General features: G+C 41.5%; 1 protein-coding gene across 8 annotated transcripts in view; it reads left to right on the plus strand.

Annotated features, from left to right (window-relative positions):
• Positions 1-25,052, plus strand: part of PHYHIPL (phytanoyl-CoA 2-hydroxylase interacting protein like) — a 126,901-nt gene that overhangs the window by 80,179 nt on the left and 21,670 nt on the right. Inside the window, exon 1 of one of the 8 annotated variants that reach the window (XM_023930253.2) lies at positions 6,834-7,195. The exons of 5 other annotated variants lie outside the window; for them this stretch is intronic. In XM_023930253.2, coding sequence (XP_023786021.2) covers positions 6,916-7,195 — 280 coding nt within the window. In that variant the 5' untranslated portion in view covers positions 6,834-6,915. Of the gene's footprint in view, positions 1-6,833; positions 7,196-14,685; positions 15,240-25,052 lie in introns of those variants that run through there. 2 more of the 8 variants (XM_086899721.1, XM_086899720.1) reach the window with 2 other exon arrangements.

The following is a 25,052-nucleotide window of genomic DNA, read 5'->3' on the forward strand; positions in this document are numbered from 1 at the left end:
CTAGATTAAAACTGACTTGCTTAGTTACCTCCCATATTATTCACTGAACATCTGATTAGCTAAGTACCACGAAGTGGATTAGCACACAAGATTCTATGGTGAAGTGCAGCTCTTATTTAAGTTTCTTGTATATATGATGGTGAACTTTATTTCTGTTGGTTTTTTATTACCTTAGAATAGTCAGAAAATATTTTCAAGATATTGAGCTCCAGATCCACTGCTGTTTTGATGTCCAAATTCTGCACAAGTTTTCTTTCTCAGTCCTTATGTAAGAAGATTACACAAGAGAAGACTGTAATCTCCAAAATCATTTACCATATTAAACAGCAGCTACCACCAATGGATCTTTATCGGCAGCCTGGAGCAGAAAGGAGACACGTGGCTGTACATATGGAAACTGGTCATTTACAGTACTCATCAATGCGTGCTGCCAGTCATGGGCAGATGTCATCAACAGTCATTACGCAGCTCTGAAAATAGAAACCCATTTGACCTGGACAGGTCCTCAAATAATTGACAAACTGCCTCTGAACAATGGAAATGTGTGGAGTCCATTCTCCCCACCAGCCTCTTGCTGCTCAGTGATCCTGCAGACCCAGTGCTATGGCAGTGTGGGGAGGGGACACTCAGTCAGGATGTACACTGCAAGAAAATGTCCCCTGATTCCTCAGAATTACAGCTTCTCTATATGTCCCTCATCAGAGACAGGAGAGGAGCATCACTACCATGTCCTGGCTGGTGTCTGGAAATGGCAAGTTCATTTGCTCATTGTGGTTTTTCCTTCTTTTTCTTTTCCCTGAGAACCACTGGTAAGCAAAGACAGTGAATAGGAGAAAGTGCTTTGAGGAAGAGAAGAGCAAAGTGGTTTTAAGAGTGGGGATAGTCCTGTGCAGAGCCAGGAGTCAGACTTGATGATGCTTGTGGGTCCTTTTTTGTGACTCTGTGAGAGCACCTCTGCCCTGTGCTTACTTCTTTGTCTGTCCTAAGCTGTGCCCTAGGAGGGGAAAGAACAGCATCAGGATGCAGACGGGCTCCTGTGATTCGATCTTGCCCACTTTCCCAGACTATGTGAACTCTGCATGGAGACCTGGTGCCATGGCCCTGACAGCACTCCCTCAATTGCTGTGTTGTGTGGAAGGGGACAACCTGCCATGGTCTCATGGTCTCATATTCACACATTTTCCTAAATCTGGCTTCCTCTGCTTAGCTCCCACGACAGGATAAAGAGTATAGGGCTGGGGGGAGAGGAGTTCCTTCCCCCTCCCTTTCCTGCCCTCACCCAAGGCTTCAGAGGAACACTGGCTTCTCGTTTCCTTTGAGAAGTGCTGGCAAGCACAGGCTGTTACAGTGTGCGCACAAGTCCTTGGCATCAGAAGTGGTCAGCTGCTCCCATGCTCCTGTTTGCTTGCTGGCATGTGGCAGAGGGCATGAGAGAGAGGAAAGCAGTTCTTTAGTTCTACACTTCTGAAATGAGCTATAGCAAGCGCTGTGTGCCTGCAGCTCCAGCCAGCCTGCCAGGGCTTGTCTGCTCGTTAGTTAGCAGGTAGAACATTACAAGTGACTTGCACTTAGTTGCTCCCCTGTGCCAGCCCCTCTGATCTCCAGCAGGCCTGGAAGATATAATTTAAAGCAGTAAGGAATGTGTTGCTTAGCCTTTGTAGAAGTGCACAGACTGTTTGTGTGGTAATGTTATTTTGAAACACAAGAGTGCTTTGTAAAGGCTACCAATACTGCTACCTGTAATGACAACAAAAAATAATTTTTGAGATGTCTCTGCCAGAATGAGAATCTGACTGTTAGAAATAGTCACCAATTATTTCTCTCTTTGAAGTGGGAGGAACATTTCTTTGCGTCTCCTTTACAGGCTCTGGAAGGGTGTGTGCAGAGGGGCATTTATGTTTGTCTATGTCCCAAAACAAGGAGGACACAACAGCAATAATCTTTTGGTGACAGAAATGACTAAACGAAAGCTTGTTATGAGCTATACAGAAGAACATGTTATGCTGTATCTGTGCAGGGAGTGATCTCTTTATTTAGCAGAAGTTTCAGCAACAAATTTTTCTGACTATGGGTTTTGTTTTTATGCTTTTTCAAGTTCTTCAAGTTCTTCCTTTTGATTGTTCTTGAAGTTGTGACATGAGACCAGGAAAGCTTAAGAGCTTAAGTGACTTCTTAAGAGTACCATCATTTCAAGATGAATAAGCATTCATGAAGACAGCCTGTGGGAAGTGAATTGATGTAGTATTTGAATGCCCTGACTTTATAATTCATACAAAACTCTCTCTGCAGGAGTGTGCCCAGTGCTGAAAACTTTGCCTTAGGGTTCAGCTGGATCAAGCAGTAATAAGACTCCATCAGTAGTTGAGGGGGAGGAAGAGGGAAAAACAACTTTAAAGCAGTGAAAGAAGATACCCATGATCATTGCTGTAGCAAAGCTTTTGCTCCCACAGTCTGTGGAAGTACCACATAATAGGCTGGAGAACTGACCCTGCTCTCACTGCCTGCCTTGCAGCTGCATGTGGGATTGCAACCTCGGTTTGGGAACAGCTGGCTCAAGCAAAGGCAGCTGGCTGCTCTGCTCAGCTGTGTTTTGAGATGAGCTGTTTTTTGTTGAGGTCAGTGGGAGTTTGACAAGTCTAAAGAGTTCAGACCACCATCCCTTGAGAGGGTGGAGAAATCCAAAATGAGAAAATAAAGACTTACATGTTCTCTCTAAAGCTGGTTGCATGATCTATTTCAGTCTGGATATATTTTTTGATTAAGTTTTTTTGCCAGCAAGATACAGGAAGGAGGTTTTACTCCAGGATGAATTCACCGTTTGCATAATATTTCCATTTAGACAGTGCTGTCAGGCAGTCATTTTAATGAGTGCTCAAACCCCCAAAGTGACTGTAGTCTAACCCCACTGCTTGTTCCTTTATTGACACTCCTGTTAACTCCTGGTATTTGCCTTCTGCAGCCAAACACCACACTTTGGGAATGAGTATCTTTGTCTAGATTGACTGCGAGTTCTGACAGTAATGCTTACTGACAGCAGCTGTTCCCAAACTGCAAAAGCACTGCACCAAAACAGAACCAAGACACAGAGAGCTTGGGTCTTCCCACTTTAGCCACTATGATCACTGCATATTTTTAAATAATTAGCCATTATGATCACTGCATATTTTTAAATAATTTTCTACATGTGTTAATTATAAAGGCAATTTTGGACTCTGGTGAGAGGAGAGGGGGACCAACCTCTGCTTTGACAGCTGGGGCTCCCCAATTTTTGTCTTATTTGTTACTGAGCATCCCTCATACTTCCTAAGCATGGGAGGAAGCCCTGAAGACATTGTGGAGTACTTTTCTGTCTTTTGTCTTTTGTTTCTGAATTATTTGCTGCCATATTTTCATAACCACATCACTGCTCCTGTGCTAGGACTGGGAAGGTTTGTTTGCAAATCAGGTAGAGGCCAGTCATGTGCATGTGTTGTGATAGCTGTGTAATTAACTCCTGAGGACATAAGACTTAGTGGTCAATCTATAGATAGTCTATGGATCTTATAGCTGCTAATCTCATTAATCCTTGAATTTAGCTTGATTTATACCTCATTTTCTTCACCTAGTTTATAGTGATATATTACTCAGCTTCAAGAAAGAACAATAAAAAAGTGTTAATGGAGCTTTTTTGCTCAGGCCTCAAACTGTCTGCAGAGAATGGAGGGTTTGGCACTCATTTCTATTGCAATTAGACAAATGAAAGTAGTCATTGGTTAGTGATAAAATATTTCCATTTTCAATCTGTCCTTAGGCTGACTCTGTGTCATACCTTCCTTTTCTGAATAGCTTTGCTTGATAAATTTTATGAATGCAAACACATATGTAGTAACAGGTTTCTAGAGATTTTAATATACATGAACATTTGTCTCTCCTCCAAAAACATATACAGGGTTCATTAATGCCTTAATACCAGGTCTAATTCATTCCTGGCAGGAGAAGTTTGGTGGTGCACAGAAATTAAGGGGGAAGGTTGTCCTTAGCTTTTTGGAACTGTGGCTGTATTGCTGTAGGGGTGTGTATAATTAAGCTGGTGCAACCTCTAAATTAATTTGATGGAGCTACGGCATTAAAATATGTTTTAAAATGTAATGACTGTTTTAAATATGCAAGAAATTAAATTGCAGTGATCTAGCTATTGCCCACACAAAATAGCAGGGCTAATCTAGATTGGTATTTAAAGTACAAAACTGTATAGCTCCACCTCATACTCTTATTTCTGTTGCTGTGCTCAATATGGTACTGGAAAACTTCACTGTCACTTATGTGTACAAATTAATACTTCCACAACATGATGGGCAATATGTTATAAGATCGATAAAACCTACACAGACAACTTTCTTGTCAAATGGCACCTACTGTAAGTAGCTTGCTGAGGACAAGAGACCAGAAAATTTACGTGGTGGGTTGACCCAGGCTGGGTGCCAGGTGCCCACCAAAGCTGCTCTGTCACTGCCCTTCTCAGCTGGGTAACGGAGAGAAAATGTAGTGAAAGGCTTGTGGGTCAAAATCAGGGCAGGGAGAGATCACTCAGCAATTACTGTCATGGGCAAAATGCACTCAGCTAGAGGAAATTAGTTTAATATATTACCAATCAAAGCAGAGTAGGATAATGGGAAATAAAAACTAAATCTTAAAACACGTTTCCTCAACCTCTCCTTTCTTCCCCATCCTCACTCCTGATTTTCTCTATCTCCTCCCCAGCCTGTGGCACAGGGGGATGAGGGATTTGGGGCTTGGTCAGTTCATCACGCATTTTCACTGCTGTCCCTTCCTTCTCAAGGGAGGACTGCTCACACTCTTCCCCTGCTACAGCACAGTCCCCCTTGAACTTATCCAACATGAGTCCTTCCCACAGGCTGCAGGGGAATCTCAGCTTCAGAGCTCAGAGAACCTCCTCCCCTCCTTTTCCACTGACCTTGGTGTCTGCTGGGTTGTTTCTCAAAGATATTCTCATTCCTTTCTTCTGATTGCTTTTGCACAGTGTCTTTTCCCTCTTCTTACATCTGTTATCCCAGAGGTGCTACCACCAATGTGGATAGGCTTGGCCTTGGCCAGCAGTGGGTCCACCTTGGAGCTGGCTGGCATAGGCTCCACCAGAACCTGGGGGAAATTTCAGCAGCTTCTCCCTGTAGCAACCAAAACTTGGCCACACAAACCAAGTAAAATTTAATCTCATTAATTAAAATCAACTGCTTCAACACAGAAAGCAATTTATTTTTTTTTTGCTACTTTCTACCTCATTTTCCCTCCTCATCGCAGAAATAACCAGGTGGATGTGATGTGATCAACCCCAAAAATGTACTATCAATGGCTAAATTGAATTTGTGTGGAGATACATTAATCAGAACCTGGCTCTCAGACAGATGAGAGTAGGTGAGGTTAGGCTGAAAATTGATAAAATAAGAACAGAGAGAATCAAGAAGAAAAATACTGGTATTAAAAAGAAAAATTAGATAAATAACCCCAGTAAATTTGGCTTTAAAAACTAATGTAAGGTATTGGGTTAGCAGTTAACATGGAAGAAATAGAGGAAATTCAAGAAAAAAGAGTTTACGAATGATGAACATTTGATGTGAGTTCAGCAGGTCTCAGATAAACAGTGATTGGACAAGTCTGAACACAGACCCACGTTCCATCACACAGGAGCCACAGTTGGACCTCTGTCATCAGGCAACAGCTGTGCCTGGATAAATGAACACTGTCATGATAAATGAGTAACTTTTCTGCTTTGCAGACAGCCCTGTCCCTATAATCAGCACGTGGAGATTAGGCCCCCTGAACCTTGGACAAGGAGCTGAGGAGCTTGTGTTAGTCCTAGAGAGAGAGTTCTGTTGAATTTGTTTGCTGTTCTCATTTCTCACTCCAGAATATAGTGTAGGTTATCAATGATGACCCTTGCAAACACACATAGGAACAATTTAGGGGGCATTCACAGAGACTAAATTTAGTCTCAGAAGGTTTTTCTCCCCCTGCTTCCTGTAGAATTAAAAGGAAGCATTTCCTCTGGAGCAGCTCTGAGCACCTACAATGAAGTCCCTTTGAGACACAGATGAGGATTTTTCTACTCTCCACTGACTACCTAAAGATCCTAAGGCAAATAAATTCCTGAGGCTAAAGATGGCCTTTGCAATTATCCTACTGTGCAGCCAGGTTTAAGAAGCAGGAGCAGTGAATCAGTCTAACAGATTTTGAGTCAGTTCTAGGATTTTCAAGCCTCACAGAATGTCACAGCTCCTCCACTGACTTTAAACACTCCAGGGCACTGCATATGGACAGCAACTGGAAATCTGTAAGGATTGCTACAGTACCAATAAATAACATACTGCAGGGCTGACATATATTCAGAACACAAGTAACAGTGGTAGGACATAATTCAGAGCAGAACATTGTCTAATTAAAATGCTTGTGGACGTTGCTAAAGAAACAATAGTACAGACAAATGCTCATTTTATTCTTTATTTCTTTACACTAACCTCTTTATCTAATCTGCCCATATATGGGGGTTAAGTGGACATGCCTTCCTAGCAGAGCAAACCCATGGAAAACACAACTCTTCATTTTTAATGTGAAACTATTTCTTGTGAAATTTGGTGACATTTTAATTGTGGATCACATATTGCATTGGGTCTGTTGGGTAAGGTTCTGTGTAGCAGGGAGGGGACAGGGATGGCTAAAAGGAGTAGCAGCAGGAAGCTTCCCCCTTGTCCAACAGAGCCAAAGTCAGCTGACTCCAAGACAGACCCACCACTGGCCAAGGCCGAGCCAATCAGAAATTGCAGCAATGTGCCTGTGATAACATATTTATGAATGGGAAAAAAAAAATAAAAATTATTGTGCAGAAGCAATTGCAGCCTGGGAAGGGAGGGCTGAGAATACATGAAAGAAACAGTCTGCAGACACCAAGGTCAGTGCAAGAAGGAGTGGAAGGAGGTGCTCCAGCTGCCAGAGCAGATTCCCCTGAAGCCCGTGGTGCACACCATGGCAAAGCAGATTGTCCCCCAGCAGCCCATGAAAATCCACAAGGAAGCAGAGGCCTGCCTACAGCCCATGAAGGAGACCCATGCCAGAGCATGTGAATCTGTGGCAAGCCCACGCTGGAGCAGGTTCCTGGGAGGGACTTGCAGACCTGTGGAGAGAGGAGCCCACACTGCAGCAGGTTTGTTGGCAGGAATTGTGACCCCATGGGGGACCCATGCTGGAGCAGGCTGTTCCTGAGGGACTGCACACATGGGAAGGGACCCACTCTGGAGCAGTTCATGGAGACCTGCAGCCCATGGGAAGGACTCACACCGGAGAAATCTGTAAAGAACGGTCTCCTGTGACAGGGACCCCATGCTGGAGCAGGGGAAGGACTCTTCTCCCTGAGCAGCAGTAGAAGCAATCTCTGTTGAACTGCCCATAACCCCCATTCCCAATCTCCATGCAGCAGTGGTTGGGGAGGAGGTACAGCCCAAAAAAGGAGTGGGGTGAGGGAAGGTGTTTGCAAGATTTGTTGTACTTCTCATTTTCTTACTGATTTTCTTACTCTTTCTGATTTTGATTGGTAGTAAATTCAGTTAATTTCTCTAAGTCAATTCCATTTTGTCCATGACAGTCACTGCTGAGTGATCTCTCCCTGCCCTTATATTGACCCACGAGCTTTTCTGTATATTTGCTCTCCCCTCTCCAGCTGAGGAGGGCAGTGACAGAGCAGCTTTGGTGGGCACCTGGCATCCAGCCTAGGTCAACACAAAGCGTATATCTAAATAATCATAGATCTGAAAAACAGGAGAAGAGATTGTAGTAAGTGACTGAGTCAAATGAGAGAAATTTGAGATTATTCTCACTATGCACCCAGTCTCTGAGCTAAGGAGAGGGAATGTCTTGGTGTTCCTACTCTCACTGATTTAACACAATCTTCCTGGTGTTTCCTTAGCAGTTAATTGACTGTGTTCATGGTAGCACTGGGGGATGAGGCAATGGTGTCTTTCCTGTGTTTCCACATCACCTCAGACATAGCAGATTGTGACGGCACAAAAGCAGTGACATCAACCTAGATCCCATCTTCTGTGCTTATGCAAAATGCTTATAGCTCTATAGGGATAAGGAAATGAGATCAGTAGATGACACTGAGGAACTTAGAACTTAGACTTTCTTCATTAACTTTATTAATGAACTGTACAATCTTGGCTATCTGAACAGTTATGGGTACCCAGTGAAAGGGTGTAGTATTATGAGGAAAATCTCATTCACAGGATAACTTGAGAGAATTTCAGAAAAAGCTTTGTGAAAAGGGGAAGGACAGTAGGGGGAAAGTGAGAGGATACTATAATGAAAAACCAGCAGAAATATGTCTTGTTCCAATGAAAATGGGAAAAAACAAAGAGAGAATGGGTCACTGTGGGCTACTTAAACAAGTAAAACTAAAATATGAGCTACACCAGACACAGAAAACTGGAGCGTCACCAAAACAGGGTTTTATATTCCATGTTTAGTTTACAGGAGAGAAACAGGGACATGAGGATTCACTGAAACAGCTGCCAAGAGTTAAATTAATATGAAAAGATAGTGTTATAAGTCTTGAAGGTACAATAACACAAAATTACTTGATCAAAAAATATTAATTTTAATTAATTTGTAATAAGGAGATAAATATTGAGACCAGTTATTTTTCTCCCTAAGACTAATTGGGCTTTTGCCATGAAGTTTATTGGGAAGGAGATTAAACTTTAAATAATGTCTTGCTTAAGAAATCATTGATGTAATTATGAACTGCTGGAAAAAAGTAACTAAGAAATACATAATGAAATATCATCACTTGAATAAATGTATCTGAGATGTCCCTCCAGATATTTAAAGAACTAATAGAACAGCTAGTTGCTAAAAAACCCCACAGAGAATTGAAGAAGTATCAGGAGACTAATACAGTGTCAGCATGCCAGAAGTCTTTAAAAACTGAATTAAGAGTAACTGTGGAAATTATTGTCTTATGGGCATGGCTCCAAATTGAAACAAATACTATAAATAGTGAAGCTGAAGGGGGAAATGTATTTATATGTATGTGAGTAGTATAACGAGACCCTGGTATGGCACAAGTGTACTGCAGTAAACCAAGCCACGACAATTAGAATGTTTATCCCTCCCTATCTTTTACGATGAAGCCAGAAGATTAGCAGAGGACAGAATAGCATCAAGACTTTACAAAGGTATTTGATGCTGTGCCACATAATATCTTAAGGGAATTACTGAAACAAGTCAGCTGGAGCTAAAATTCACTTAAAGGTATCAAAGCTGGCCACTGAACTGTAGACAGAAACTAAATCTGAATAGAAGTCAGCATTGTCAAGGATAAGCAGACAGTAGTATCCTTTAAAGGTCAAGATATGGTCCAATATCTAGAGGATATGGCATTAATTAAATGTGAAAGTGGTTACAAAAGTTGGAAGACTGATTAACAGCACAGAGGAGAGAGGTTCACATTGTTCTCTAAGGGTAGTCTGAATCTCAGAAAGAGAGGCTAAACTTAAAATGGAATTAATAAGTGATAATGCTAAGCATTGACTGTACTTTGTGCCCATTAGGAAACAAATTTTATGAACTACAAATAGGGTTTTTTTTGCATACAGAAGAATTTGTCTTTCTTAGATGCTTATTCAGACTGTATAAAGCTAATCAGAAAACTGAAATTCAGAAAGCAGCACCATCAATAACATTAATGAAATGATAATTTGCTTGATATCTTTCTTGGTCTGAGAGGAATATTCCCTTTTAATTGTTTATGTTTCTTAGATTAGGCTGAGATAGCATACCCGACTGGTACCATCAGAGGGCTCCATACTTTGAAGTTTCCCTTATGAATGAGGATGGTGTGGCAGTGGTGGGTGGTAAGGAATGAAGGGTTGGATAGCAGAGCATTTCTATGATTGTCCTGGGTCAGACCAAGAACTTACCCAGGACAGTACAGTTCCTTTAGCAGTAGCTGAAAATGGATATTTACAGAAGATGAACAGCATGACAAACACATGTAACAGTCTTCAGTAACTCTTCCCTGGACTCTATTGGTTTTCTGCTTAAGGCTCAGTCACTCTCACTTCAGTCACTTTTGGTTTTAGTGACCCTAAATGATTCCTTTTGCACAAACTTTTCCAGCCTTCCCTTAAATGAACAAAAATTACTAGCACCGTCACTGTCCTTTAGTCTTACAACTGTAATATCCATTGTAGGAAGTACCACCTCCTTTCTTTTGCTCTGAAGCTATTGCTATTAACTGCAACTCTGGCTACCCTGTTTGTTCGTACTTTAGTGAATTTCTATCTTATATGCCCTTGATTGTCTTTTTCACAGACTGATGGTCTTTTTATCCAAGTTGTAGACTACTTTTGCCTTCACTAAAGCTATTTTTCTAGATTCATGAGTAGGTTCCCTGACACCAGAAGTCACAAGATTGCCTCAGAATTGTATCTTTGATGTTTTAAAGTATGTTTTAGGGCCTTGCAAGAGAAGCCTGAATGCATAAACTGAATACAATTGCTGCAATGAAGCCTCTGAACAGGGAGACATTTTGAGATGCATGAGCTACTGCATGCAACTCACTGGTGAGTTCCCAGAAGTTGTGGGGCTTCCCAGCATCTCAAACAACACTGAAGAAGAAAACAGCAGGCAGAGACGTTTCCAGAAGATCTGGAGCCTCACTGCTGGACTTGGTGTCAGGATGCCTAGTCATGGGTGTTACCTTTGGAGAAAGAGGGAGAGGGACTTGCTCTAGAACTAAGGATAAACACTGCTGCTCTGCCTTGGATTTTCCTAGAGTATAAAAGGGAGACCTCTGTTATCATCATCATCATTGTTTGAGCACTTGAGGAGGCTCTTGATTTGTTATCTGAGAAAAAATAAAGAGGTTCCTGGTTATCTAACTACTATTAGTAGTTAATAGTACTATCTAAGTACTATTTACTGTACCTAAATGCTCTAAGTTTTCATACATTAAAGTCTGTCTCAGCAAAGGATGCAGTGTCACACTGCACATTAACTCTATGGAATCATGGCTTTCACTTAGGGTCTTAAGTTTTGGGGTGGGTTTTTTGTCTTTCTGTCACATCTGTGGATTTTACTTTAGTTCTATGGCATTTCAATAATATTTTGCACACAATCTTTTTCGAGTGTGTGCCTTTGCATGCTTGAAACAGTTGACATGTCCATTAAAGACAGAGAATGACTGAAAAATTGCAACGAATTTATTTCCATGAAACTTCAGGGATTTGTTGCTAAGTTTAGTCAGTGTACCTTTTAGGACTGACCCTCAGTGCTGGTTTTCATCCTTCTTTTTATCTGTCCTTTAATATTTTGCTTTTCTCCTCAAAAGTGACATATTAGTAGGAGGAAAAAAATCCCCAAATACTGTCTTTAATTCCTCCCTGTTTGTTTTTTTTTTCCCTGAAGACCAGTCTGTAGCCTTTCTGCCTTCTGCTTGCACAGTCCACTGAGCAATAACACAAGTCGTTTGTTATTCCCAAGTGGGAAGGCAGAGCTGGAACTCTGAGTCTTGCTGAGGTCTGAGAAAGGGGGTCTCTTTTATAACTTCCAGATGAAAACCTGCTACAATGAAATACAAAAGAGTTTTCAAATAGTGAGAATGAGGTTTCCCAGCTCTGTGCTGTGCTCTGCTGCTAATGCACAGCAGTTTTCCCAAAACAGAGCACAACACTGGGTGGGGCTGAACTTTGTAATCTTGGGGTGGGGGTGTTTGTAGGAAGGAATACACAGAAATCCCTTTTCCCCTTGCTTTATGGCATGAATGAGGTTGTGCCTTTTAGGAAAGAAGCCACACACCTCTCCAGCTGGTTGGCAGTTTCTCTGCCTTTCTGCTGTAGAATGTTAACCCTGTAACAAGATCTTGCTGACCTACCTGGGGGACTGTGAATGCCAGACTGAGGCAAGAGAGCTGAGATTGTTGAACCTTGCCAGGCAAGAGCTGTGTGTCACAGCTCACGTTTCCTGGTGTGTGCATCACGCTAGGAAATGCTGCTTCTTTCTCCTTGTGTGAGCTTACTATAATAACAGACACATTGTTGGTGAACTACAGAAGCTGGTAAGATTCTGTTTATCTAAATGTTAAAAGTCTAAGAGGTTGCTGTTGTGGTAAATTCCTTGCAAGCTTTTGCAGTTCTAAACACATGACCCTCTGCTGTCTTTAACGTTGTGCTGCCATTGGCAGACTTTCCATTACATAATATTGACCCATATTTGTGATATGTGACATTTTTTGCTAAATGCTGTCAGGGATAATCTGTCACAGAATAAACTTTCTGATTATATGCTGAGACTGTCATTCTTTAGCACAAACATAACTTGTGCCTCAGACAATGATATTCCTTGTTAAGACAAGCAGAGTATAGTTCTCTCAGGTGAGGAAAATGCCATGAGAGCATTGTGTCCTCTTTAGCATTAAATTCATTACCAAGTGGTTGCATGAAATCACATTTGGGAGTAATTTGAGCTTTAAAAAAATGCTGATCCCTTGCCCAGGTGATGGGAATAGTGATAGGCTGAAGGAAGAACCCAGTCTGAAGTGTGACTCTGCAAAATACTGTCTCAGGCAGGTCTAGCTTTGGAAAAGTGGAGCTATGGAAAAGGTTTCTCTGCTTTACACTTATACTGAAGTCTGCTGGTATTTGGAGAGTTAATCAGTCTTTTCTTTAAAAAAAAAATTGTAATGATGTGGGGAAAGAAATAGCTATAGCTCAGACAGGGGTTATTGCTACAAGGTAGCTGAAAAATGAAAGGCCTTTGAGGAATGGGAACACCCCCAAAGCTGTCCAGTTTCAAAGAGCTATTCAAAATCCATCCATTCTTAAAAACCTGATTTCAGTTGCATAGAATAAGAAGTAGAGGAGAGAAAGGTGTATAAAATAGAGGCAGAGAAAATAATTTGGGAATTCTCCCAGTATTCAAGAATGGCGTCTGTTTCAAATAGACTTTATATAATGTCATAGCAAAGAAGTAACAAGATTATGTGAGCTGCTGAACTGTCTGCCACATTGTGGAAGGGCATGAATGTGGAACATAAGGCTGAGAGGCTAAATACACCATCTTTAGAGAAAGAAATTTTACAGCCTTACGTAGGAGATGCCTGTCTGCTAAGAACAGTTGCAATATCAAGGAGAAAGGTTTTGCTTCCGTGCAGGGAATTAATGCTTGTCAGAGACAAAATTAAAACCTGATGAATGTAGTCTCACCCACTTTAATTTCTTCCCTTTCTGATTCTATATTTGTCCTCATTCTGTCTGTGCATTCATTCATATATTCCTCTCTCTTCCCACCTACCCATTGACTCATACTCTCCCTTCCTGTTATTACTTCCTTTTCATTTTCTCTTCCTTTAGGTTCCCTTCCCACTCATTCAATTTCTCCTCTGCCTGACCCCTCTGCACACATTTTTCATCATGATGAAAAACATAAGAGAAATAAAGTGCAGGAAAAAAAAAATATATATTGGGGGGGCGAGGGGAATGGTGTAGCACAGTCCCAGAAGGGTGCTGAGCATTACTCTTTCTCCCCATGATGTACTACAGATTTTTGAAGGTGTCAGAGGAATCTAGGCTCCTAAAACCTATTTCTTGCTTCCAGGCTGCAGTACTTGGCAGTGGCTTCATGAAATGCACCACCAGAGTTCATTTTCTGAGATTTGTGTCTCTGGAAACCATTATAAAGAATGAAGGATTCCAAAGTCCAGTGTTAGTGGAATGACAGACATCTAGCTGTACGTGGGGTTTGCTACTGTGCCACATCAGTGAGGACTTGGAGGACACTGGGTGGTCTTGGGACTGCAGAAAGAGAAATGGGAGCTTTAGGGACTCTCTGGAGTTGTTGTCCTGCAATGTTGACCGAGAAACATCACAGTCTCAGTCTTGGTGGGAGCCTATGTGCAATGAACTGCTGTTCATTTGAGAAATCAAAGCTACCAGTGTTGATGTCTAATGATCAATGGCTAAATGGTGTCAATTTTGGTTTGGTGGAAAAACAAACTGGTGCCAGGAATGCTTGTTGTAATGTGTGGTAGGAAATGGGTTCAAATCATTTTGTCTGGAAATTGGTGATCCCATTCCAGCACACTGAGCTTGATCCCAAAGTCAGTCTTTGACCTGGAGAAAGCAGTGCACTCCTGCAGCCCCTGAGGCCCAGAGACTGCTCCTTTGATCAGACTGCAGGCCTTGGTGAAGAGGGAGCTGAGCTGTCACACCTGATGATGGCACAGTGCTACAGAAGTTTAATTTATTATCCCATTGCTCTTTAAATTCTCCCTTTTCTGGCCCCATTCTTGTTCCTGAGTCTGGGAAGTGATAAAGTACTTTTCAAAAAAACTTGATAGGAATGGCACCACTACCATGTGGATCATTCCTCCTTCCCACAAAAAGGGCAGGTGGGAATTGTGAAGGGCAGATAGCCAGAAATGGCTCCTTCCCATAACCTCTCTTGCAATCAATAACCTTCTGTCAGCTTTTCTAGGTTATCAATCTAAAACAGGCTAATATTTCTTTCTGCAAATTCTTGCATAATCGAAGGATCAGAGTGGACGGCAGAGCCCTTGCAGCTGGGTGTGATGGACAGAGCGGTCATGGTGGCCTGTGCGCTGAAGGGAGGGGAAGTCGCTAACGGTGGCTTGGGGGTGGTTTTGCCTTGGGCGACTCTGTCGGGTTATGGAGTAACCTCGAAACAAACCACGCCGCGGCGGTGGGCAGCTGTGCTCGAGGTAGGCCGGCTGGAACCCGGACCGGCCGTTCGCAGGGCCTGACCCAGAGGGGTTGGACTCCCCGGGAGCTCCCCGCGGAGGCGCGGCCGCGGTTACATAAGGAGCGGAGGGGGAAGGGACGGTTCCGAGGCGGCGGCCGCGGCCCCTTTAAACGCGGATCCCGGGCGCGCCGGGCGCCCGCCTCGCTGCTGCCCCCTCCCCGGCTCGCTGCGGTGACAAATCCGCTCCTCGCCCGCCTCCTCCGCCGAGCGCTCGCAGCCGAGCCGGGCGGCGCCGGGAAGCGCTGCCGCGCGGCTCTGCACCGGAGCCGGCCAGCCCCAGCCCCAGCCCCCGGCCAAGCCACAGCAGGCAGCGGCGAGGGGCGCGATGGAGGCTCCGCGCCTGGCGCACACCATGAGCAGCCCCACGAGCCCTTGTGAGGAGGTGATCAAGAACCTCAGCCTGGAGGCGATTCAGCTCTGCGATAGGGACGGTAAGCCCGGGTTCGGCGCGGCTAATCCCTCAGACGTAAGATGCTGCTGCCCTCATGGATGCTAATGCAAATTAATCCGCGCGTCGTATGGTCCTTTGTTATCCCCCACGAATTTGTAGGTGCAAGTGTTCCCCACCCCTCCCGCCGCTGCCGCCACCCTCCTGCCATTGAGAACAAAAGAAGAAGAGAAGGTTGCACCTTGCTGGAGGGAAGGGAGGGAAAACCGCCGCTCCCTAAGCCGTGCCTGGCGTTGCGGTGCGATTACCCCGGGCAAGCCTGATGCATAACCCTGCCCCTGCCAGGAATGGACGCTGAGGCTTGTTCTGGGAGAGGCAGCAACGAGAGCCAGAGCCCGAGCTGCGGAGAGTCCAGAGCTAGGGATGGGGTAGTGGCCTCGGTGAGGTTTTGTCGCCCGCGGTCTCCAAAGTCCTTTGTATTACGGGGCAATTCCCGTGCTTCAGAGAGACGGGCTGGCGGTGCCGGCTGGCCTGGGCAAGCGGCCAGACTTGTTGCCGGTCCCTCGTGAGAGCCATGGGGCGGCGAGCGGCCCGAGCTTGGGGCTCGCAAGATGGGGCGCGGGGGGACGCGGAGAGGGAGGCGGTTCAGCACCGCGGACAGCACCGCGCCGAGCGGCTCGGGGGAGCCGAGCCGAGCCGAGCCGAGCCGAGCCGAGCCGAGCCGCGCCTGCACCGCACCGCCGCCACACCGCAGTGCCCTGGGGACAGCGGCTGGCCGCCCGGCCCCGCGCCTGCTCCCCGGCAGGAACGTCAAGTTTGGTCTCACGGTAGCAGGTGCGAGTGTTAAAGGTTGTCTGTGTTGAAGCAAGCAGATAAATGTCAGGTGGTGACGAGGGACAGCCAAAACAAGTGTACGTGCTCGAAGCGACGCTGAAGGCTGACTAGGGGAGAAGAGAGACATGTCGTTTGTACACAACTGTGATTGACAAAACTACGGACTCACTGGCTGTCAAACAATGAACTAATATTTTTTAGTAGAGTGGCATATTATTTGTTCTCCTGTACCAGATAATTTCTATCTTGTCATTTCACATCGAATTATTAAAAATAACTTCTCGTTTTTGAATGCAAAATACGCTTTGGGTATGGAATTCATGTTACCTAGTAAATGTACCAAGGAATGGGGATACTGTATAAGTGATTGGTACAGCTGAATTAATGAAACTATTTCCTTGTGGTGAGTGTATTTTTGGAGCATAACTGTTAAATCTGGTGTCTGTAGAGGGAGTCGAGCCAGTTTTCTGTGTTATTTTTTACAAATTGTGATTAAATACTTCACTTTTTTTGACCAAGGCAGATTCTAACATTTAAAAAGCTGAATTTTTGTAAGCTCTTTATTTTTGTTGTAATATTAAAAAAAAAAAACTATAAGGCATTGAAAAGTTTCAGTTACTGTTTTTTATCAGTATCAGTTTTTTATCGGTATTATTTTTATAGATACATTAGGAATTATTTGATTTTTTTCTTTCAATGTTGGAATTAAAATATATGCACTTCCATCCATTCACACCTTACTCGTAGCCGCAGGAAACTGAATTATGTTTATATATATATGTATATTATATATTTTTTTTTTTGTTAAAGCACTTTTTCACATATATTCCTTTTAAATAATAGTAGATAAAATTAAAAATACATGAATTATGCAATCCTTCATATCCGTGTACCCTAAGTAATTGTAGTGAAGTAGTCCATGTTAATCATGACAAATTCTATTTGTATCAATATACAATAGTGAAGGACTTCTTGATTCCTATGGATTAATGTCATACAAACAAGCAAATGGAAAAATGTAGTATTTTTCATTTCAGTTCCTTTTTTGATTAGGCTTCACTAGAAAACAACAACTTTCCTGTAGATGTGGCTTTACAAACTAACCTTCATCAAGCAAGCTGCCATCATCCAGGGCCATTGCTTCCTCAATACGTGGCTGAATTTCCAAAGAAGCTGCCTGTATTGGGGATGGCAGAGAGACAACTCAGAGCCTCAGTTGGCACAGGGCTGCTCTTGAGCATATTCTGATATTTCCTACAGGTGGCAGTTATGCATCAAAAAGCTTGTCTTAATGGAAACACACAAAACAAGGAAGCAAAGGTTAAGGCATTCATCTTTGAGACAAGTGTACACACCATACATTTAGCTCCCTGAGTGTGTACATGGGTACATTTGTATTATAAATACTAGCAATTTATTTTAGGATATCTTTGTTGAAAAGGGTGATATTCTTAAGATGATTGGCATCACTGAAGTTCAACAAAGTCTTGTGATAAACAACAATGTATTACACATAGTAAATTATAAATACGCTAGATTTTCATATTCTGAAAATGTCCTTGGTCTTTAAGCTTTAGTAACTGTAAAGAAAGCCAGTGAAATCATAACATTATGATATGACAAATCCTGCAGTACACTTAGTTGGAACTGCAAGCTCTGCTGCAGTAAAAAGTAATGGAAAATTTATGTAGATAGCAAAATATTTTTCCTGTTTTCTAAGATGAGAGGATTAATATTGAGATGTTGTGTATTCAGCAAACTGGGTTATACCTTCTGTGAAGGCATATACAGGAGCCACAAATCCAGAAATTGGAGTAAGCAATTAATAATATCATGACAGTTCATCTATTTTTGGATTTTTTTCTGGGTTTCTTTCAGTATTTTTTTTGCAGGAATTGTCATCTCTCTTAATCAAAGCAATTAAAAAACTTAAAAATGTTAAATAGAAGATAATAAATGTATGCACATTGGAATTTTTTTAGATAAAAACTTCTGATAAGAATTGGTTCAAAGTGAATGCAACATTATAAAGCCAGTTATGAGCTGTTATTTTCAAGGGCAGCTTGCGTTATTTGCTCTTATTCTTTTACATGAGTCTAATAGCACAGCTCAATTTGATGCACAGTCTAATGTGTAGTTCCTCAGAATTCTTTTGAACTCACTCTGTGTATCGAAAAAAGTGTAGCATTTTTTATTTTTCTTTGCCATATTTGAACATTGTAGTTATACTTCTATAAGGCCAGGAGTGGTTTTTTAATCAGTGCTGAACATTCTGGTGACCTTTTTATAAAATTTGTATTAACCTTACCTGGGGATTAAAACTTTGAGTAGATGAATGGATATCTTTTGTGTCATGACCACACCAATGCTATGGAAATATAGCTGATGTCAGAAAACCATTAGGCCTGGAAAAAAGCCAAGCTTTTCACAAGCTTGGTAGAACAGTCTTGGATGTCAGCAACTGAATTTCCTGAAGCTCCTCTGCGGCTGTGGGTCCCACCAGGCGGAGAGCAGTGACACTGTCATCCACTCCCCCTGCCCTTGGTTAGCATAGGCTGAGGGAAAGAAGTAGACACCCATCAAAACAACAGCTGTCCAAATGCAGAAAGGAGAAGATCTGAGAAACAAACCTTCAAAGAGGATGCTGGAACTTGGGGCACACAAGTGAGGGAGCCAGGCAAGAAAACTGGCCCCAGAGGTACTAACAGACTAGAGGCAGTGGCTGGTCAAAGGCAGAAGAACAGCAAAGACTTGCAAGATGGGGATTAGGTTAAATGGGAACTGGACAAAATAGCCCTGAATGAGAATGGGAAAAGAAGATAAAGGGGCAAGGAAGGCAGTCTAAGTTCAGTCAGCATGCCCAGGGAATTAAAATAGTGAGGCCATGTTCACCTAGATTTAGATTAATTTGAAGAATGAGGAAATACAAGAGGAGGGGTTATGGGGCAGTTTGAACCACAGAGCTCAGGAGTAAAGGAGTGGAATTAGGATTTGCTGAGAAGAGACTGTGACTGAAAGGACAGCCTTAGGAATGAAGAACGGGACTTTTGAATTGTGACGGGGAAGAAGAAGGAAGGGGGACAGAAAAAAGTTCAAGGAACAGGGCAGGAGAGGCTGTGCTTTGGTGTGACTGCCACAGAAGGGTCAGTGTGTATCAGTGCATGACATCTTCTAAAGCCACACACAATCCCAGGATGCCAAATTCTCCTTGTTCATCTGCCAGCAGAGAAGGGTACCGTGGAGTACTCAGAGTACTCAATGGCTGCTGCTGACTTCTGTGACGGTAAGACTTTAAAAAAAAGGCTTTGAAGAGAACATCAACCATATAAAGTAACTTTCCTGTGCCTCAGTTTTCCATGTGTAAAATGGAAGCATATTGCTGCCTCCCCTCACAGCAATGTTTTCAAAATAAACTAATGAATGTTTGTTAATCAGACAGATGCTGTAGTAGCCTGGAAAACCCATGAGGTGCATGGAAAAACCCATGATGAAATTCGTTATTTTGTCTTCAGAGAAGAATATGAATAATGTGTGGCAAAAAAGTCCTGGGATTACGTGCTGAACAAAAGCAAATAGATGTTACAAGAAAAATAGTTCATTATGTACGCACTATTCATTATGTATGCTGAATGAATCAGAATTTATGTGGAAAAATTAGTACGTAATCATGCAGTTAAAGGCTATATCATAATCTAAACAAAGTCTCCAACTTAAGGTTATTCAAGTATGCTTCATTCTGGTATTTTCTAACCATTGATGGCTTGAACTATACAATCTCACTAATGTGCTTTTGAACTTTTTTTCTGCCTTCATATATATGAAGATGGTATTTAGGCATCATGATCAGAGCTGGAACTGGTGTCTTGGCCAGTTTCAATCAATTTCATCACCTTCCAAATACTTGGCACTGTCACAAATGTTTAGTCTACCAGGCTTGTATAAAAACATTACATCACATAAGATGTCATTTCTGGTTTATGTAAACAGCTTGCATCTTTGGTTTTTCATGCTATTTGATCATGTCTCATGTTTTTCAGGAGTTTATTATCATGCTGGATTTATTGGAGGATTTGGAAATATTTCTCTGGAGTTCATTAATTAGGGTTTTCATTGCCATATTGTGTACACATTCACCTTTCAAACAGAAGGGATAAAGTGGCATCATCCAGTCTCTGGATGCAATCTTCAAATCCCCTTTTTGGCATTATGGAGCAGTATCACTGCTGTTTCAGAAATGTCATCATGTAGGTCTGAGAGATAGGAAAAAATTGAATATCTAGGTAGACTCCCACATAAGGGATATCTGAAAGATACAGATTTCACAGTAATTCTTAGTGTCCTGAATCTTTGTTGTTGAATAGCTATGTGTTTTTTTAAAAAAACAAACAATGACACTTCTAAGCACAGTTCACATTTTCTGTAGCCAGCATAACAGAGAAGTGCTTGTATTTGTGATATTTGGATAGGACGCAAAATTCAGAGTTATGCGTATTGATGGTTTGTTGCTCTCCCTGGCTGCAAATATGGAGATTTAAATTCACTCTCTTCAAAATGCAAACCATATCACTTTTCTAGGGTTTGAGTGGTGGAATGTCCAACCAAGAAATATATTTCTTTCATAAAATTATGTCTAACCTGGCTGAACATGAACATAGTGATTTTTTTTTTTTTTTGTGACAAACAATAATGCTTCTTCAGATAGGAGTTAAAATCTAGTGCATCACTTCAAAAACTCTCTTGCTGCAAAGAAATATATTAATTACTGTTTTAGCTTTACATTCTTGCCAGAGACTGAGATTTCACATATACTTCATTGTTAGAACAGAAAAATACTAAATGAAGGTGAGCAACAAGTCTTCATGAATGATCTTTAGAGCTGTTGAAGAGGAGAAAACTAATGATTTGCCTATGTCTTCCACTTCAGCAAGTATTTCATTCTTGTTTTATATCATAAGAAATGATAGTAATGTCGCTAAGTAGCCAGGCTTTGATGGAAACTGACTGTTCAACATCCTGGTGTCAAGAAATGTAGTCATACAAATTCTTAATTTAAATTCATTAACTTTTAGGGTTATTTTCCTTCCTTCTTCCTTCTCATCTTCTTTTAGAGCTTTATGATGCCCAAATCTGTGTAATTGTTTATGAGCTGTTTTGTCTGGCAATAACCAAGATATATATTATTAGTTATATATATTTTGCCTGCCATTCTATTTTCTGCCCCTTTTCATTCAGTTATTCTTTACTGTAACTCTACAAGATCCTTATAAAACTACTGAAATGCTTGATGTATAATTATGTGATTCACCTACAGAGTCACTGTTCTTTCCCAGTGCTGATATTGCTGGGTTGAAACTCAAACATATAATAGAGCTTTTGTAGTTAATTTCTGGTCAATTTTATACTTAAAGCATTTTAATCATCATCGTCTCCTGTGTATGTTCCTTCTTCTTTGTGTTTGTTTCAGATTAGATTCCCAGATGCATTATTTTATTTATTCTGTAACAGAATCCATTGTAGCACTTCCTGCCTGTGCTTCTAAGCCACCTTTGTCCTTGCAGCTCCTTCTGTTTAATGTTGTCTGCAGTACAAAAACACGATCACTCTTTAGATCATTCACAAAGACAGAAAGCCTGGAACCAGCCACAGGCTTTGTGGTAGCCCAGTGGACATGTGAGCTCCTTAGTTGTTTTTCCATTTGTCAGTCTCACCTCTGCCAGCCCTGGTTCAGCGCTGCAGATTAGTAAGAAAAATCATTTAGGGAAGAGAAATTCTAACCCCTCCAGCATCTAAGAAGCGGACCCCTAGAAGAAGAAGCCAAGTCTACCCCTCACTTAAAATTTCATTTGTCTTCTGCACATCTCAAAGACTAAACTGTTTTTATTGAGCCAGAGTTACCATTACTATCTAATTTGTCTCTTTCATCTTGAACCAGATTTTTCTAGTTTAATCTCAAATCAGATTATTCTCAGCCTACTAATCTGGTGGCTCTACCACCTCTTTTAAGAAGTGTTCTGAGCTCATGTTTCCAAATTCATGATTTCCAAATTCATTCTGCCCATACTCTAGGTCAGAGTACACCCAGAAGGCCAATTCAGTCTTTCCAACAGCTTTCCGGTGAGGTTCCTGGTCCCAGAGCTATAGCTGCTAGAACAGGCAGAATATCCCTTCTGTCATGTAAGGTGTGTTGAGGAGAGACTATCATATTCTTGTTTCGATTTCTCTAGTATTCCATCATTGATTTTGAATGGGTGCCAGTCAGGCATTGTTGTGTTCTGTTGCCTCCAAAGCCTTGCTGAAGCCTGTCTTCCTGACCTTGGTTTTTTTCATTCTAGGACTTCTCTGGGTGATTAGTTTTCCATTTTTCCCCCCAGAATCTAGAAAGATCTCCTTCTTTACCCATTCCTTGTAATTTTTTTCCATCTTTTATTGTTCATGGCTTCTAAATAGCAGGTTTGAACACTGCATTTTCTGAATAACATAGTTTTCAGTCCCCTGTGTGCTGCTGAAGTAGTGGCAGTATCTTGCACCCTGACTGAGGAGGTAATCTTTAAAAGTCCTCCCAGTCTGAGTTTTTCTTAGACTACTCAAGACAGTAAGTACATCTTCTGTTCTGCCAGCATGCATGGACTTTCATGCTTTTTGTGACCTGAAGGCTATACCTAATTCTGGCTGAACACAGCCCAGATATAGATAAGCTATATCTTCAGTTCTCTTTTGACAGAATTTTTAAGCATTTTTCTTGCAGATAATTTTCTTCAAAAATTTGTAAACACATCTGGAGAAAAAGTACTAACACTGCTAGTACAGGATATGTGTGTAAAATATGTCACTGCTATAGAAAAGTATGAAGACAGTGTTTAGGCAGTTGAAATTAAAGAAAACTCTTCTCCAGGATCACTTTGTGTGATTTCCTCACTAGGATTTGTTCCACAGTGGATCATTCTTTATTTGACCTTGAAAATTTTCCTTCAGCAAAGATTTGCTTAGAATTCATTGTAGTGTTTGTAACTGAATCAGTTTTCACAGTGGTGTTCGTAGTTGAATCATTAGTCAGTTTTGTTTTATTGTTCTCAGAGTGTTCTTGTTTTATTTCTGCTTGAATGAACAAGGTGTTTTGCCTGGATGTTTCCAAAAGCAATGATTAGCTGTACAGTTTCCATAACCTAACAGGAGTTTGTCTGAGTTTTGACATGTGTAGCTGCTGCCAAGAATGGAAAGCCTTAAACTAGTTTGGTGTTGCTCTTTCATTCCTGCAGAGTAACAGAAAGTATTATATGAGTTGTAGTCTTATTTCCAAGTGTCAAGTGGAGTCTGGAGTTTGTTTCTTTGATTTTGGAGAAAGTAATTCCCAGCTGGCAGCTCTAGGACAAGTACAGTTGAAGGAATTGCCATATTAATGGCAATTAATGTGCTTTGTATATCCAAGCACTCTTTTTGGGACAATTCTTCAGTTTTCAATTATCAGAAGCATCCCAAAAATTTCTTTCCTGAGCTGTTTCATTGGCTTCAGTAAGACTTTGTGTAAAAAACAAATTGCATTCATAATGTGGAATGAGTAAGATCTTACTTACTGTGCTGAATTTTCCTAGGTTTTGGTGTGTGTGTTCTTTCCTATTTCATACAGATAGACATCATATTTGGAATTTTTCTCTATAAGTTGCAGTTTGTCTGGATTTAATTTGTCTTTTTTTAGAAGATAGATTTATATATTTGTTTATATATTTAACCTGCATTTATATTCTGCATTTAACTTTTGCCAGAAATAACGTTTTTAAAAGAGCATTCTGAGCATTTTATTACAATTCACTTCTATGTGTACTTATAGTTGAAAACATTTGACTTCAAAATGAGCAGGATAAAAAGATGTTAAAAGGCTCTTTCAGTCTTGGCCAGCTGTAAGTCCTAGTGTACAAGTATCTGTGGAGTGACTCATGCTGTGTTGCTCTTTTTAATGCAACTTATGTAAAGGGAAATTATATGTGAGTTTATATAAAGGAAGGGATAAAATGAAAAACAGGACATGCAGCAGATTGTATTTTTTAATGCTACTAAGGTCCATCTTCCATGTGATGACATAAGGTAAATGCTATGCACTTATACTTCCATGATGAACTTTATGCTGGTAACAATATAAATGTTGAGTACTAAGCATGTGACTTTCAGAGCACTAATGCTTCTGATGAACTTCTAGCCTTTACACTTTCAGTGTAATACCAAGACATATCTCTAATCACAGGAACTGAACATCGCCTCAGACTACTCACTGATTCCAGTAGATCACAGGGAAGTTATGGCCCTCTTGTGTGGAACATACTGGAATTTTAGGCAGTGTTACCTGTGCTCTGATGACAAAGCTACCACCTTACTCTTCATGAAAGGACAGGTTTGGGTCATAAGACTCTTTATTTATTGTGATTGTCATTGTGGCTTGCCATTTATTGTGATTGTCTCACCTCTGCCCATGTGTAGAGGTTGCTTTCTTTCCCCTGTAGATAGAGGCACCTGAAACTCCAGGTACAATTCTTTGTTTCCTCTGTATGTGAACAGCTCTGTGCCATGCTTTGGGACCCTGACACAAAGAATACGTCACTTCTCTTTGTCACTGTTTATGTATCATGGAGTTCTTAAATCATACTCAATATCCAGGGATCTGAATAGAGCACCCTTTAGAGCATGAGAATTTAATGTCAGGTTTTGTGACACATCAGGTAGCCAGGTGGCCCAGCATGACTTGTGTGGTAGGAACGTATCTATTCGTACTCTGGACAAGTGCAGGGAAGACAGAACCATGATCTCCATGTATAGTGGTTCTCTTTCTTTCTATTTTTGTATATTCTGTAATTCTTAGCTGTTTTCTGTGTTGCTTCCTTGAGCAGACCATCAGGGAGGCCCCTAGGCTGCCTAGTGGGGCTGTCAGCCCTAGTGCAAGTGTGCAGTGCTGGAGATGGAAGCCAGAGAGGGAAGCTAAATCCAGTGTATCTCAGTATGCTTATCAGATTAGCTCATATATTAGGGAATGGGA

Source organism: Cyanistes caeruleus, chromosome 8 (genome assembly GCF_971803275.1).
Source record: "Cyanistes caeruleus chromosome 8, bCyaCae1.hap1.1, whole genome shotgun sequence".
Lineage (NCBI taxonomy): Eukaryota > Metazoa > Chordata > Aves > Passeriformes > Paridae > Cyanistes > Cyanistes caeruleus.